The following is a 16,527-nucleotide window of genomic DNA, read 5'->3' as shown; positions in this document are numbered from 1 at the left end:
GTGGATGACCTTGTAGGGAGGGATATAGTAGACTTACTGCTTTCCAGCTGGCAGCAATTAGTTTGGCTCAGATACCTTTTTAAACCTTGCCACTTTGAAGTGAGTTGGAATTTGTGGTTCTTCATGATGGTGTAAGTTATAAGACCACATATGTTGTTTCTGTTGTATTGAAGCAAAGATTAAGCAAGTTTCTGTACTTCTCCCAGACTTTCATAGGAGATGTTTTTTCTGGGACTGCCTTGCTGAGTACAGTTTTAAATAAACAAACTTATTCATTTCTTAAGGTAATTTTCTTAGATCTGGTTGTTTGTCTTTTGAAAAATTAGAGGGAGTAGATTAGACTTAGTCTTCATTTCCACATAGAAAAGGAGACTGTGCCTGTAGCAGCTTGACGGCTGTAATATTCAATTGGTACAATAGGGTTTTTGTTCATTCATAGGTAGCTCAAAGTATTACTGCTGTAAACAATAATGTGTAATTAAAAATCCACCTCACAGTATGTATTTTAGTGCAGATGCTGTAACACGTGTTCTCATATGTTTTTCCTTCCTTTTTAAAACAATATGAATTATGATTTCTGGAGAACAAAAGAGAGACAAAGTTGCTTTTGTTATTAATTTGTCCAGCTGGACTTGAATACTTGATAAATGGCTTTTTTGTGCAACTAGAGTACAGCAGTTGAAGGAAGTTTTTGTTCTACATTAGTACTGATTGGGGGGGGGGGCGGGGGGAGCAAGCAACAACCCAAAGCTACGATATTTGGGGATACAGAGGATTGTATTATGTATTGGATGTTTGTGGTTTAAATGTTTATGTTTTAAAACAGTATATGATAACGACAGTGCAGTCCTTGTACTGAACTAATAGATTGTTTTTTACTCATTGAGCTGCTTTGCAAAACCAAGAAAGGTTGGGGGTTTTTGTTTTGTTTTTTTTACAGTTCTATTTGCAATAATTTTTTTATAATCCATATTTTTGGTATTGTTTGTTGCTGTTGTGTGTCAGTAATTACATGCAATTTTGGAAATAAGGGTTAAGTATTATTGCTATTAAAATGCATATTATGGTGATTGCAGCAGCTCCTGTGTGCATCTAGTAACTCAGTAAAATTTGCAGTGCTGAATTATATAGCTGGCAACTTTGTTAACCGTGCACAATCACAGTGCATTTACTTACAACATGTTACAAGGCATCTTTGAACTATATTGCTATTATTATGGAATTCTGAAAATGTTAATGTATTTCATCTAACAGACTTTCCAGGCTGCTATCAGTCAAGTGTTTCCTGCAGAAGAGGACAGTAAAAAGGATGTGGAAGATAACTGTGAGTTATGTATTTAAAAACTAAATACTTATTTGAAAATGAATTATGTTCAGGAGAGAATATACAGCTTCCTTACTAGCTCCCTATTCCTTCCTTGCAGTCTTTTCATTTTGTTTCTTTGATTGAATTTGTGTATGACCTTTACTAGTCCATTAAAACCTCTTAAAGTAAGCCCATTTTCAAGAACTTGCCCGTATGATTTATTGTAGCCTTTTTCATTTTAAAATGAACACTTAAAGGGAACTCAGGGTTGCATTATTCCCACAGACAACTGCTATTTGACTTGCTTCAGATCTACATTAGATGTTACTAACTGCAACATGGTCAACTGCATGCAGCATTATGGGATTGACTAAATCTTTTATAGTGCAGCAAGAAAATTAGTTGCTTTATCAGCAACTGTACTATACTGTATTTTTCTGTGTGTAATAACAGTCCTTTGGAAGTACAGGTAATTGCAAAGACATAGCAAGATAACCTGCCCAAAGCTGGAGACAAGAATATGGACCCATCAGGGCCACTGGAAGAGGAAATAGGATATAGTCAATACAGGAGTGCTGCTGGAGAAGGAGTTTTGAGATGAACTTCTATAACCTGCATTGCTGTTGACTTGAGGTGTTTTTATTTTGTTAAATATTTTATGGATTAGATTTGTGAAAACAAATATAGTATTCAAACCTGAGGGGAGAGGGTACCACGAAAGAAGAATAAACTAGCAGCAGTTTTTGGACAACTGTTAAACAAATATTTTTCTATTGTTGCTCTGTATGAACAAATCTGTTTACAGAGATTATCGTAACTTGAAGACCTTATGAAGGAAATTGTCTTTCCCATTTGTTTCTTGTGGGATTTATTGGTTGGCCAAAATATTGATTACCTTTTAAATGCTGGGCAAAAGTAGCTTCTATTGTTCTTCATTTAAAATAAATAGAGCGTAAGACTTTCAAAGTTGTTTAGATGATTTAGGAACCACAATTCCTATTGTAGAATAGGGTATGGTATTTATGTCCCATGACAGGAAGTACAGCTGCTATGGCTGCTCTGTAACGAACAGGAAAATGAGCCCTGAAGCTTATGATCTGACTTACATGGTTAAGAACCAAAGGGGGGTGTTTTCTAGCTGATCGTCTTTTTTCCAGGTACTTATATTTTTGCAAACAGTATGTAGCATGAAACTTTTCAAAGTTGGTATCTGTTTATCTGCACATGACAGTTGTTAGGGAAATGCACTGAATTTGTGCATCTGTCATGATTTCACCGTGATGTCCTACCACCTCACTGTCTTCGCAGGGAATTGAAATTTGAAATGAGATTATAGGAATAATTTGATATTTCAGGAAAGTAGTATTCAATTAAGCTAAAATAGTCTTTCTGTCAGAAAATTTCTTCTTTGGCTTCTTGGCTAAAATATAAAACTTAAATGTTTTGACCTGTTATCCTTTCTGTATCAGATATTACTTTGGGGTTTTTAATAGCTTTCTGCTTTTTGATCAGTAGTTGAGGTACATTTCCAGGATGTGTAAAACCCGGCTTCACTTTCCTTCTCTGTCAGAGAGGATTTATGCTGGCATCATTGATCTTTAAGGGGAACAGAGGAATATAAATCACTAGGAAATTTTATAAAATACTGTGTGCTTTCAGTCTCTCCTTATAGTACCATTATGAAAAATACTGAAAAACTAGTTAATATATTTACCATTCCAGCCCATGCTTAGTGATTAACTCCCTTTTAGGAAGTAATTTGCTGAAGTGTAGGTTTTTTTCATCCTTAGTCTTCCATTATCTCTCATGCCTGTAGCACTAGCTGCTAGGGGTGCCTTTTTGAGAGTCTAGCCCTTCTTCAAAAGTGAATTTTCAGTAAATATTGCAAACAGTACTGGGGCAAAGCATTTAACTTTTTTGTGATTCACTCTTCTAAGTTGTTGGGGGCTGTTATTGTATTAGCTACCAGAATGAAATCAGGGATGTGCTCTTGTACTGTGAACAGCTTGCTATGAAAACTCTTTGGCAACAATTTGCTGGTCATGTATGTAAAGCGTAACAGCTTGTTACTGCTGCCTGAATCTCTTCTGCTCAGTAAGATTTTTAAGGCCTTGTTTCTGCAAATTTAAGGATAGGTAATCCTGCAGAATTAGCCTTCAGTTTGTCTTAGTTTAGTATATGTACTATGATTAGATTAGGGACAAATGTGGAATTTTTATTTTTTATGGTCAAGAAAAAACACTTTCATTTTGAGGTAAAACAAGTTTAAAGAAAGTGAGGGAGAGAGGGTATCAGATGAATATCTTAAAAATTAGTTGTACAGATGCTGGGCCTTGTATACACGATAAAAAAAAAATATATTTTCTGTACAACCTTGCTTCATTGTGTACACAAGAAAGCCAGTGTGAGTACATCTGACATTGATGTTTCCTGACTTTAAGTGCCTGACTTCACCTCTGTGAACTTAGTACTTGTGTGTAAGTAAATATACGGACTATAAAATGCACACACACTGTTTGGTTATAGTTAGGAACAAGCCATATGAGTATTCAGAATTCTCTCTCTGGTGACTTCCTTTGCACCTGAATGTTGATGCCACATTTAAAGGATTTATTCTAGAGAGGAGGCGTTTTGAAGTTGATGGCATAAGCCGTAGTTTGCATGTCTTGAGTGAAGGAGGCAACGCTCCCTCTGGGAACAAGCTCCAATTATACACTGAGTCTGCAGGTATAATTCCTTTAATGAGGACTAGAATCCTTTTGCTAAGAAACTGTTGGGGACGCATCAAAACCTGGGGTCATTTGTTATTTGGATGGTTATTAAGATTTTATTAGGATGCTTAACTGAGTGCTACTTCTGTTGAAATATGCTGCAAACCCTGAGAAGCTCTTATGAAGATCCAATCAAGGGAGCGGATTGTTCCCTTTGAATTTTAAGTGTATGCAAAACTACTCCTATAAACTAATTCCTTAACTCAATGCTGAGAACCAAAATGACTTTAGAAATTAGCAAATGTCAAAAATTAGGCCCCCCGCAAAGACACACAGAAGGAGAGAGGGAGATTTAACTTTCATTAGAGCAAGCAGAAGTTTCTGATTCTGGCTCGTTTCCTTTTAATGTCTTTTTCTCTTGGGATGACCTCATTAAAAGCGGTGAAGGAAAAAATAGGTCTGTCAAAGGAGACCTGCAGTTTGTGGGCTCGAAGCTGTTTTCTCAGGCTTGTGCACTTCAATGTGGAGGCAGGCCCTTCATGCCTGGGGAGGCAAGGAGGAGAACTGCGGGTGGGCAGTAATGGTACGGGAGCGCTTGTGTGCTGCATGTGCCCTAAGCCCAAAGCGCCTGGAGCGCCTACGCTGTTTGTGTGCAGCAGGTCTGGTCAGATAGCAGAGCAAGGGCTATGGTGATCAGTGCTGGCCTGCCACTGCAGGAAGGAATTGGACACAGGCCTGATTTTAAGGGTGTTGCGGTCCAAAGGGCGATTCCACTTATCATAAAGCAAAAGCGTGCCTTTGTATGCCTCAGCCTCAGCCAACACAGGTACGTATGTACATGGGATTTTATGGAGGAAGGTGGTTTCTTCTAAACAGCCTGGAAGTTACAAGGTCCTTTGAGAAACATGTCTGACTCCAGCCATTTGAAATAAAGCTATATTTAGTTACATAAAGGAAGGAAGTGCTATTATTCAGTGGTGCTTTGCAGGCCAGAGGGAGGCTGCATGTAGTTGTTGAACCTGCTTTTGCTTCAGGCTAGTTTGGTACACGTGGTAGGAGGCAGAGTTGCTCCTTGTTCCACTGCAGAAGGACATGTATAACATTAAAAGAGAAAACACACATGCTCTTGAAAAGCTCCCATTATCCCTTACCAGCATCTTTTGGTTCAGTGGAAGAACCATAAAGGAGAAGTTAAGGGCTTCTTACTCAGCTTCAGGCTTCCTTGCGGGATGAGGTGCCCGAGAAGATTGACTTTAGGTAACAAGAATTGACGGTCTTTCTTGCACATATGTGTAAGTAAGTTAGCATACAGTTTTCTCTGTTGTAGCCCCTGAAAGGACTTTGATCCCCTTGTCCTGAATTCAGAAACAGCAATAGCTTTCTACGCTTTGCTTATTGTAGATTGGAGATGCATATATGACCTTCGTGTGAGGTAGGAAGTAGGAGTTATCACTAAAAGCACAGTGCTAGTTGTGTTTAAAAAAAAACCCCAAAAAACAAAAAACCAGTATGTTAGTTCATTGTAACAAGACAGAAAAATGAGGGGGGGTATTGTGCATTTGAATTTCAAGTGGATAGAAAGAGGATTAAACATATTTGAAAACTGAGGCTGTGGAATAAGTAGTGCCCTCAGTAGGTTTAGGAATAATGCTTTTAATATCATTACAGTGGGAACTGGTAACGACCTCTGTAATTAAGGCTGCTTTATGCTTTCCAGTGTTTTATAGTTGAAAACAAGGACTAGCTTTGCCAGAATGTTAATCCGCAAGATCTGAAGCTTTCTGTGTGCTTACTCTGCCTTGAGTTGCCTTTTTCTAACATTTCAGCAATGTTAGTTCAGTTATTTTACATTAACAAATTTAAAAATAACTAGGTTTTGTTGTGTAGAACTTTTTTTTTTCCCTAACAGTTTCTTTGAAGAGGAACAAAGTCGGAAATGAGACTTGAAAGGTTGCATTGGTACCTGGTGTCAGAATGACACCTGTTGCTGCCTCTAGAAAATACTTGCCAGTTGAATTGGTGATACAAACATCTAAAAATCACCAAGAACAAGCAGTTAGATGGAATTACTCTATGTACATCATTGCAGAGACTGCAGAGTTGGAAGGAAGAAAATAGTGTTACAGATTTTGATAGTCATGGAGGGAAATGCACTGTGCTCATCTGAAAGGCTGTTAAAAGGGAACTTCAGACTCACCTCTTTCACAGGGTCTGTGTTGAGATCCCGTAGTCTAATTCTGTGTTCAACAACTTTAACTACTGTCGTACAACGTACAGTATAAAAATTTTTWAAATATGTTTTAAGTCAGCAGTTCTGCTTTAAGAGAGTATGAAGAAATGAAAGGATTAAACTATAACCAAAAAGAGGGGAAGCAAAACTCTCCTTAAGGCTAAATTTTAGTTGCCTGGCCATACACTAAGGTAGTCCTGAGTTCTTAACGGTATGTGGTTGTCTTTTAATTGCAGGTTCCCTTATGTACTTGAATGAAGCCACTCTCCTTCACAATATCAAAGTTCGGTACAGTAAAGACAGAATTTACGTAAGTATTGCATGTCATGTCAAACAGTCTAATGGTAAATATCCAGTCCAAAAAAAAAACCTTAATAAAAAACATGTTTTTGATCCTTTTTGTTCTATCACAGAGTAAGCAGGAATGATAACTCTGGAACTTAGGAGGTTTTAGGCATTTTTGGTACATTGCACCTTGTTTGAGATCTGGATCAAGTTAATGCTGGCTGATTTTTACCACGGAGGATAATAGATTTTTCTCTACGTGACTGTTCAGTTGTGACTAGAGCGTAGCATTGTATCACAAAAGTGTGTTCCTGCAGGTAGCTTGCTTTGCCAGTAGAGAGACTGTTACCAAAGATGGTTCCCTTTCTTCATTATTTTTGAACGAAGCAAACAGGTGCCTCCTTTGACACCTCCTAGCTCAGATGTCCATCTTAATCTTTTATATTGCTATCGAATTGCCTAATTGTACTTAATGAATTCTGACTAAATTACATTTTGTCCTTGCCATCTGCCCTGACACTGACAGCTGTGAAACAGAAGAAAGATAAGTTCCCCCCCCCCCCTTTTTTTTTTTTTGGTTAATAGAAAGCTGGCCACTGATAATAAATGATGTTTCTTCATGTTTTATAAGTGGCAGTGTTAAGCTAATCTACTCTTGTGTTACCACAGTGTWCTGTAGTGTATTGATTTAGAGTTAAACCCTTGTGTGTGTCCATGTGTATGTATATAAAGAAAGTATATTTGTATTGCCATGTTGCGGTTAACTTTACACAGCTATAAATTGTTTATGGAATCAAGACCAAGCATCATCTTTAAAGTAAATAAAYAAAAATGGCCATTTGAATGTTGTTCTGGAAAAATGAAAAAAGAACAATAAAACCAGAAAACCTCAAAGAAATAAAATAAAATTCTAAAATTGAACTAATCATTCAGTAGAATAGTATTTAGCTTCATAGAGCCTTCCTTCATTTTACCTAAATGCAACTGAAGTTGTCCTGAGTTGAGGTTATTTTCTAAAAAATAATTAAAAAAATTAGCTCAGTGTGTATCTTAACTATCTTTCCCTTTTAACTTTAAGATACCATTTGAATCAACTTTTGCCTTTTTCAGTGCTTTTTTAGTTAATAATATTTGTCTTGTTATCAAGAGGGAAACTAATATTAGTACTTGCAGCTTTTGAAGAGCTCTGTGTGTGTGCTTGCCTTCACTGAAATAAATGGTGAGAATAGAAGTATTTAAGAAAATTTGTATATGGTGTGTGGTCCAGCCTTCTATGAACATGTCACAATAGAGTCCAGATTTCAGTCGTCTTGGGATATGATGATCTCAATAACAACAAACCAAATAAGTTATGGAAGCTGGTTTACATGGTTTCTTAGGGCCTTTTCCTGCAAATCTGCTTTTTTTTTTTTAATGTTTCAGACATCTGTCTGTCCTTATATGTAATCTGGCCATTATAACCAAAGCATGAAAGTTTTTCAGAAGCCTTAAAAAACTTTTCTATTGTTGTCCTTATTCTGCAGAAAGGGAAAAAGCAGTCTTGGTTTGAGATTTTTCTTGAACTCCTCCTCTATTAGAGAACATTTGTATTCTGTTTCTCCCTGTGGAACCAGCCATAGCTAATTTCTCTCAGCTGAATGCTTTTATTGCCTGGCTTGAGCATGTTCCCAGGCTCCTGCCTTGATTCTGTCAGTCCTTCCTGCTGAGTTACTTCCATTTTGTATTGAAATTTTTTTTCCCCTCATTGGAGGAGATTGCACAATGCTAGCGAGTTTATTCATTCTTGAGGAGGAGGTAATGATGTCTTGTCCATGATCATGTAATGGGAAATAAATTAAAAGGAGAAGGAGAAAGGTCAAATTCAGAACATATTCCACAGCTAAGTGGTTAGGAAATTCTCCTGAGAAGTGCTTCTTCGTAGAGAAGGCTCTAAGGCAATTAGAGCAGCTCTGAAAACATGTCCCTTATTTGTATCTGCATCGGCAAGAAAGAATTGTAAATGTAATTGTTATACTTGGAGACTTGCTTACTAATAGTTTTGTCTCCTACCTTCATTCTATTTTTTGGAACTTGAGGAAAAGCCTGTAGTCTTCAATAGTAATTGAAAATTGCTGTTAACCAGTTGGTTGGATACTAGCTAATAGTTTGCTATTAATTCGTTTCTTCACAGACCTATGTAGCCAACATTCTTATTGCAGTGAATCCATATTTTGATATTCCTAAGTTTTATTCTTCAGAAACCATTAAAAAATACCAAGGTAGATCACTTGGGACGTTACCACCACATGTTTTTGCAGTTGGTATGTATTGAATCTGTATTTGTCTTTTATAAAACAAGTATTAAATGCTTTGCTGTTATGTGTTAATAGCCATCTGTAACTTAACTCTTTTACTTTCAACTATTATGAACTAAAAGCACCAATTACTAAAATTGCAAATCTTCCAGTATTTGTTGCTCAATTTGAAGAATTTGGAAATTAGCAATCCTGACAGCTAAAGGTGACTATTCCATACCTTCAGTCTTTTATATCAGAGCAGTTTCAATAAGTGTAATTTACGATCATAAAAATAACAAATGCAAATTTTAGAAGTGAAGAATGATATAATTATAACTGGCACTGTCTTTCAGTATAGTGATTTCCTTTCTCTTTTGGCATATTGCCAGAGCACATGCACTGTTTCTTTTTATAGGTTTGACTTAATGGCACAAACCTGATTTCAGTCACTTTGCAAGTAATAGTATTTAAGGAAAAAAAAGTGCAAACTACAAATCAACAGTTGATTTGTTGCTACCCTTGTCACAGTGTATTAAAGCTATATATGTGAATTTTGTTTTGTAATCAAACACCTTTTGAAGTGTGAATAGCTTGTTTTTCTGTACCTATTGCATAATAAGAAAATTACCCAAGTATTTTTCAAAGTATCCTTGTCATAAATGTCAAATGTTAGAAAGTGCAACTGAAAGTTTCCTTTAAAAAAATATAATAAACAAAGCAAAATCAGTCTTAAGCTATTTCATAAATATATTTAATTCTGGAGATTTAGTTCTAGGTGGTTGTTTGTGTTTTGTTATGTTTTGTCCTGGATATAGCTCAGTAGGTCTTTGTATTTAAAGGCTTAATGCTTTTATACGTCAGTGTCAGAGAGTGGGCAATTGTAATATAATTTAAAGGGAACCAGACTTTGATAGGCTGTAATGCTCTTGATTGTAAAACTTTGCCTTTTATTCTTTAAAATGTTAATTTTTCATTTTTGTATTATGGATTAACTTTTATTTTAGTATTCAGGAGAGTTACAAGCATAATTTTTGTCATGCTAATTTTTTTTTTTTTTTTTAAGCTGATAAAGCATTTCGTGATATGAAAGTACTCAAGATGAGCCAGTCCATTATAGTTTCTGGAGAATCAGGAGCTGGAAAGACAGAAAACACTAAATTTGTTTTGAGGTTTGTGCTTTTGGACCAAAATTATTCAACGAATCTCTTATGTTGATGCATTTGTTTGATGCGTAGACAGAGCTAATTGTAAGGTAGTCAATGACAGTAAAGTAGGTTTAAGACACAATTCAGGAATATAAGTATATACTTCCACATACGCATTAATACAACAAATTCATATGGTTAAACTTGCATGCTGACATGATAATATATGGAAGTGGCTATATTTTCCAGAAACCTACTCAGTTGTTGGTTGTCAGTTTATGATGAGGTCATTTTGATATTGTGCTCCTAGAACAGATGGAAACAAAAATAGACATTTTAAATGTGTCTTGTGTGACAGTGTTGTTTTTGCCATAAATGTGCATTTCTCTGCTTTCCTTGTCTTTGTTTCTTTAGCTTGTTTGAGTGTCCAGGGTTTTTAACTCTTGATTTTGGGATGACTGCAGGGATTCTGGGATATACTTCTACCCTAATTTACTGACTAAGTATTGAATAAAGGGATTTGTTAATTTAATTGATGTTCATGTATGACAGGTACTAAATCAAGAACCTTAAACTACAGGGAGGTCATGTTGCTGATATATATCCTTGCTTCATTTTTATATTATCTTAATTTTTTTACTGTATTTGCATTATACTTTARCTGCTTTAGATCTCTCTGGAACACCATAGGTGGAGAACACTGCTCAGTTAAATTGACTTACAGGTGGCATGGTTCTCCAGGGAAGCACAGTGCAGGCAGCATGTATGCATTGCACTCCCCCTGTCCTTGTTTCCCTGTATAAATCTTTAATTCCCTTTTCCTTTACATCRTGTGTTCTCTAGTGTCTGTGTGGGGTAGTGGTCTTATCTTCTGCATCCCCAGAAGAATTGTCATAGTTGGTCATTTGTTCTTTATATGGTTCTTCTCTACCCTGTGTAACCTTTAATGGATAGCTGTTAGGAGTTACTGCAAGGTGATGGTAATAATTTTTGTAGGGGATATCTTAACTGAAGACAACTCACAAAGCTGATCCTGCTAAGAACAGGAAAAGAGAGTGGTCACTACAAGAACATCCCCTGAGGAACGTTCTTACAGGAAGCATTCTTCTGCTTCTCAGCAAAGTTTTTCCAGTTACAGGGCAGGTGAATATCACTGCAGCCACTTCGCTGTGCCACCCATGCCCATATAGTCTGTGAACAAAATGTCACTGAGTTTTAAAAGTAGGAAGTTTTCTTTTCCTCGTGTAATCAGAAAGGTACTAATACAGATTTGTTAATATTGCTAAACTTTTTTGGAAGACCGCATTTAAAGAAATATTTTTAACATGTCCCAGATTTACCTGTAAATTTCTAGAAAGTATGCCCTGTACTCAGAAAAAAAGCTGTAACTTGGGAGCAAATATGTTGTGGGTTTATTTTCCTATTTTCAAGTTCCTTCTTCAGTTGCTAAATTGAAGCTTACCTTCATTATGCACCTGCAGTTTCCTATCTCACAGTCTAAATGGGGGATTCTCATTAATACTGATAGCGAGGAACACAGAGGCTGTATGCATGTAAATAATCTTAATTTCAGGAAATATATGTGAACATTCATGAGCTTATGGAGATTAATAATAAATACAGATAGCACGGTAGTATATTCAGTATATTTATACAAAAAGTAATTTCCATATGAATATCTGAAAGTAATTTCTAAATGTGTCTGGAATTAATGAAGAAAATCTGAGGTCTGCAAGAATGTATCTTTCTTCTAACAAAAGAAAAGTCAAATTGTTTGTATTTATTTTAAAAGCATTTAGGTACTTGGCACTTATAATCAATTTGTTCTCCGTTTAGCAAATGGCTAGGAAGCATGATGCACAAACGTGCTACACCCTGTTGAATTTAAGTAAACTGACAAGTGGAAGGTATCAATCATTTCTATCTTACTCTACAGGTATTTGACAGAATCCTATGGTACTGGCCAAGATATTGATGATAGAATTGTAGAAGGTATTGTATTTTATTAAACTAAAGGTTCCAAAATGTTTCAATTTTTTTTGAAATTTGAAATGTTAAACAAAAATAAATAAAGGCTAGGTTGATAATATTACCAGACCTCCTAGGGCATAATTTACCAGTAGTTTACCTTGATACTAATATCTGGAAAGTTATTTCTTCTTTGTGATTTGCTTTATTTTAACTTGGTGTAATGTCATACAGTCCTTAATCTAGAAGATGTTCAAGCGTGAAAGTTTACACACGTGTATCCAGGACTGGATTTTACACTGTATGAAATCTTCAAGGACAAGATTATATCCTCATTAGTACTGTTGGTACCAGAAAGGTGTAATTCCTTCTCCCCACCATAAAGTTCTCAAAGATGGATACAGCAATGAAGTTCTTTTAAACTCTGACCCTCCTTTTCTGGGTCATTTTTCTGTTATGTCTATTTGTCATAAAGCAATTAATTTGAATTAATTTTCATCTCCTTTATTGTGTCTATCCTTATACTAGACTCCCAAAAAAGGCCAGAAGTTTTGAACATCCAGTTTATCTTTTTAAATGTTATAGGCACTTGCTACTTGCACAGGAAATAACTTTTTGAATAAACATAAATATCTCAAAACCAACCAACCCCCAACCATTCCCCAAAATGCCTTGGCTCTCAGTGTTAGTCTTCTGTAGCTTATTGTAGACCTATTTCAGAAATTAATTGCCCTCACTTTCTTTCTTAAATAAAAAATTGCTTTCTTTTACTTTGAATGTTTCTGTTTTCAAATTTGAGCCACTGGATTATTCAAAAGTAGTACTGCAGGCTTTAATCTTTTATTGTTGTAGGATTGTTTAAACCAATTTGTTAATGAAATCCCTTGTGTGCTAAAGGAACTCAGAAGGTGGCCAAGAGTTGAATAATGCCTCTCCCAATATGCCATAAAGTTAATTGGTACTTGTAGGTATTTTTAGAAAAGTATTTTTAATCTAAAACAGCATCTGATGCATGAATTTTGAAGTTTTGGAGCACAATCTGAATGAGCATGGTCACAGCATCTGTTTTACTAGAGGAACCTGTGGCCTATCTGAAAGACCACTTGCCATCTTTTTATTCATAATCCATACTTCAAAAATTTTAATATTATGTAAGATATTTGGATGTCTGAATAGTTATCAAAGATATCTTAATATGACAGTTTTGAAAATCAGATTTTCATTTTCATACACTTCTATTAAAAAAACAAAAACCCAGCCAAAACAAAAATGTTAATGCAGATTTTCCTAATAAATGATGCATTATCACCCTTAATTTATCCAACCATTGTAGTTATTCCTTCAAACTTTAATTTTTGTAGGAGCAGATTTGTATATGGTTATCAATGGAGATTTAAATCTGAGTTTCTGCTCAGATAGTTTCCAGCATGTGTTTTTAGCTAAAAACCTTAAAATATCTTGCTGATATTTTCTGTGGCTTATTGTTAGCACGTATCAGAAAAGTAATTTTCTTAGATCTTCGGCTGATTTTCAGAGTTAGTAAAATAGTCTTTCAGAAGCATTGTGTTGCATAACTAATAAGCTTTTTCAATCTGCTTAAATTGTGCATGTTTAATATATATATGCATTATTGCCACCACAGTTCCTGTAAGGGCTCTTCTTTGAGGCCGCTTGAAATCTACAGCCAGTGAAAAATAAAATCACTCAGTCACTTAATTGAGCTAATGTTTGAAAAAGCATTTTTAAGTTGTTTTTTAAATCAGCACACACTTCTAATACGTTTTTTTCATTCCTAGTTGATCTAACACGTTGTATGCATGACGTTCAGCTAGCATGTTTGTTTGTGGGACAAGTGGGTAATTTAGATTTATGAATGATAATTCATTGAGAAGTCTAAAATTGTCTGTTGTCTCTCATAGTTTATAAATCAATTATTTACCTACTTCTTGTAAGAGAATATCACTGAATCATTTTCAGTGATAGTCTCTGAATTTCTTATAGTATTGATTCAAAAACCTTGCAGTGTTTGTGTAATATTTAAGCTCTTCATTCACTTTATTGTAAATTCCACCATGGTACATCTAGTACAGTTTGCAAAATTGATTATTTCTAATAGGTAATATATATATTTATAGTCAAATCTTATTCCCCGTCAGTACCCTGAATAATTAGTATGCATTTGTTCTCTCTTTTCTTTTTGATAGTTTATTGATCAAATTTTAACTTTTTTTTTTTTTTTAAACAGCAAATCCCCTATTAGAAGCCTTTGGAAATGCAAAGACTGTTCGCAACAACAATAGCAGTCGTTTTGGGAAATTTGTAGAAATTCACTTCAATGAGAAGGTACTGGTATTTTGATATAGATAGTGATGATTTTGCCCTAAAATGGAAATGCTAGACTGGAAGTGGGCTGAATACACTTGGCTTGGTTATCTTGCACCATATAGCCACTATCCTGCTTTCCAGCCTCAGATTGTATTCTGTCAGCTCGAACAGAAAACTGAAGCCACAGGGTACTTTGTCACTAGTGGAAAACTGTGGGTCAAGCCAGTGGGAAAATTACTTTCTCCACAAAAGAACAAAAATAGTCCCCTTCATTGCAAGGGCAGGGGGGGAAGCATATGTAAAGAATAACTTTATTGCTCTTAAGCATTTATACATTCCTTTAATTCATAAATAAACATGAGTTACTTATTATATACAAACAGATATAAACATGTGTCTTTTTAAATTAAGCATTCATGTTTTCATGTATTTGTTTGACATTTTGGGACCTTATATGAATAACACGTATCTGACAAAAGTCACAGAATTGGTTTGTGTCAAAAGTACTATTCACTGTGTAGCCTAGGAAGAATTTTCTTTCTTTGTGCATAGTTTTGTTTGGATAGTTTATGTATACACACATTCCACAGTTAAGGGTGACTGTGTCTGTCCAGCACATTCAAGTTGAAGACTTGTTGACCATCCCTGTAGAGAATATGTATGTGCCTCCTCATCTTTGCCATGTTGGTTGAGGATGTAAAAAAAACAGTTTGTTTCAGTTCCTTTGTGCAGAGTTGGAGCTCACCATCTGGTCTTGAGCTTGTGGTCTTTTCCGAAGTTTTCATTGCTCAGTTCTGTAACTAAACTTTAGATCTTTGCTTAACAGTTTGGACAGTAAATAATCAAACCCCTTCAAGGGGAGAGGGACTTTATCTGTTGGTCCAGTCCATATTAACAAAATTATGGAAAGGGCCCCAGATTTCCACTTGGCGTGATGCATCCCTGTCCTGTCAACTGACCATCATGTTTTAGCATGAAGCATTAATTGCTTCAAGTGAAGCAAATAGCACTCAGAATATCTTCAGGATCTACTCAGCTTATTTCAGCATTCCAGTGTAAGACCAAGCTGYTTATTTGAGCCCCCTTTTTACAAGACTTCGTAAGGGTCTTGGTGGCCATATTAGGTCTGTAGTCCAATACAAGTACAACACTGGGGTGTCTTTCTGAATGAATGACTACCTAACCATGGTCAATCTTAACAGTCAGTAAGGTCGTCTTAGTTGCTGTAATGGCCATAAGAGTAGGATTTCCTTACTGTTATGTTTAGGCACATAACAAGTTTACATCCAAAATTGTGTTATACCTCTATATGAGAAAATAAGTGCAAGTATTTGAAATAGAAGTTTTTACTCATAATTATCTTTCTAAGATGTTGTCCAAATGTGTATTCTGTAATTTGCCCCCTTTTATCTTTTTTTGCAAGAATCTCAGTGAAATGCAGTGAGTTGTAATAGAACTATAATAGCAGTTACTGATGTCAGCTGAAAGTGTAAGGGTGGTTATAACAGAGCTCTTTGCAGGAACTACTGCCAAGAATTTCTGCTTGTGGATATGAAGCAGACCCTTCTTATTAGAGGAATGTATGCAAGTGCAATAAATAAAGGGAGGGGAAAAAAAGTTATAGTAAGGATAATAGTTTCTTTTTTAACTTTAATACACATTAAGTATAGATATATTTTGACCTTCTCTTGAGCAGTGTCCATTGAAAGAACCATGATCAGACAAATATAAATTGAAAACTCCTAACTTGGAAATAATCAGAAAAATACTCGGATAATCAGAAAAATATTTCTTCCTCCTAGAATTCGGTGGTTGGTGGATTTGTATCACATTACCTTCTGGAGAAATCTAGGATCTGTGTGCAAGGCAAAGAAGAGAGGAATTATCATATCTTTTACAGGCTTTGTGCTGGTGCTCCAGAAGACATTAGGCAAAAGCTATATTTAAGCTCTCCTGACAACTTTAGGGTGAGTATTGAAGTCAGTGATTCTAAAATTGCTCATATGGCCATGCATGGATTTTTCATGTAGATATTAGCTTATTATCTTATTTGATCCTGATAAAARGCTGCCTGCCTGCCACTTTTTCCATATTGGAAGATTTCCTGTACTTTTTTTTCCTTTCAAAATCGAGGAATCTTTGCTTTTTCTAAAAATATACTGTTGCATACTCAGCTGCTAGTAATTTTGTTACGAGCWCTTCTTGAGGTGTAGAGTGTTCCCCCTCCGCACTGTGATCCAACTGTTCTGTGAGTAACCCGTCTTTACATTAATCTGAAAAA

The 16,527-nt window shown here is 35.6% G+C and overlaps 1 protein-coding gene across 1 annotated transcript in view; it reads left to right on the top strand.

Annotated features, from left to right (window-relative positions):
* Positions 1-1,254: 1,254 nt before the first annotated feature.
* LOC112962428 (unconventional myosin-VI-like) overlaps positions 1,255-16,527 on the top strand; it is a gene marked incomplete at its 5' end in the record, with an annotated part of 32,135 nt that continues 16,862 nt past the window's right edge. Inside the window, 7 exons of the mRNA XM_026058560.1 lie at positions 1,255-1,324; positions 6,484-6,557; positions 8,703-8,832; positions 9,872-9,977; positions 11,890-11,945; positions 14,167-14,264; positions 16,049-16,213. Of these exons, the coding sequence (XP_025914345.1) occupies positions 1,255-1,324; positions 6,484-6,557; positions 8,703-8,832; positions 9,872-9,977; positions 11,890-11,945; positions 14,167-14,264; positions 16,049-16,213 (699 nt within the window). The remainder of the gene's footprint in view (positions 1,325-6,483; positions 6,558-8,702; positions 8,833-9,871; positions 9,978-11,889; positions 11,946-14,166; positions 14,265-16,048; positions 16,214-16,527) is intronic.

The sequence above is a fragment of the Apteryx rowi genome, unplaced genomic scaffold (assembly GCF_003343035.1).
Source record: "Apteryx rowi isolate R43461 unplaced genomic scaffold, aptRow1 scaffold_1481, whole genome shotgun sequence".
NCBI classification, from domain to species: Eukaryota; Metazoa; Chordata; class Aves; order Apterygiformes; family Apterygidae; genus Apteryx; species Apteryx rowi.
The sequence above is the reverse complement of the archived record's forward strand: the minus strand, read 5'-3'. Positions and strand labels throughout refer to the sequence as shown.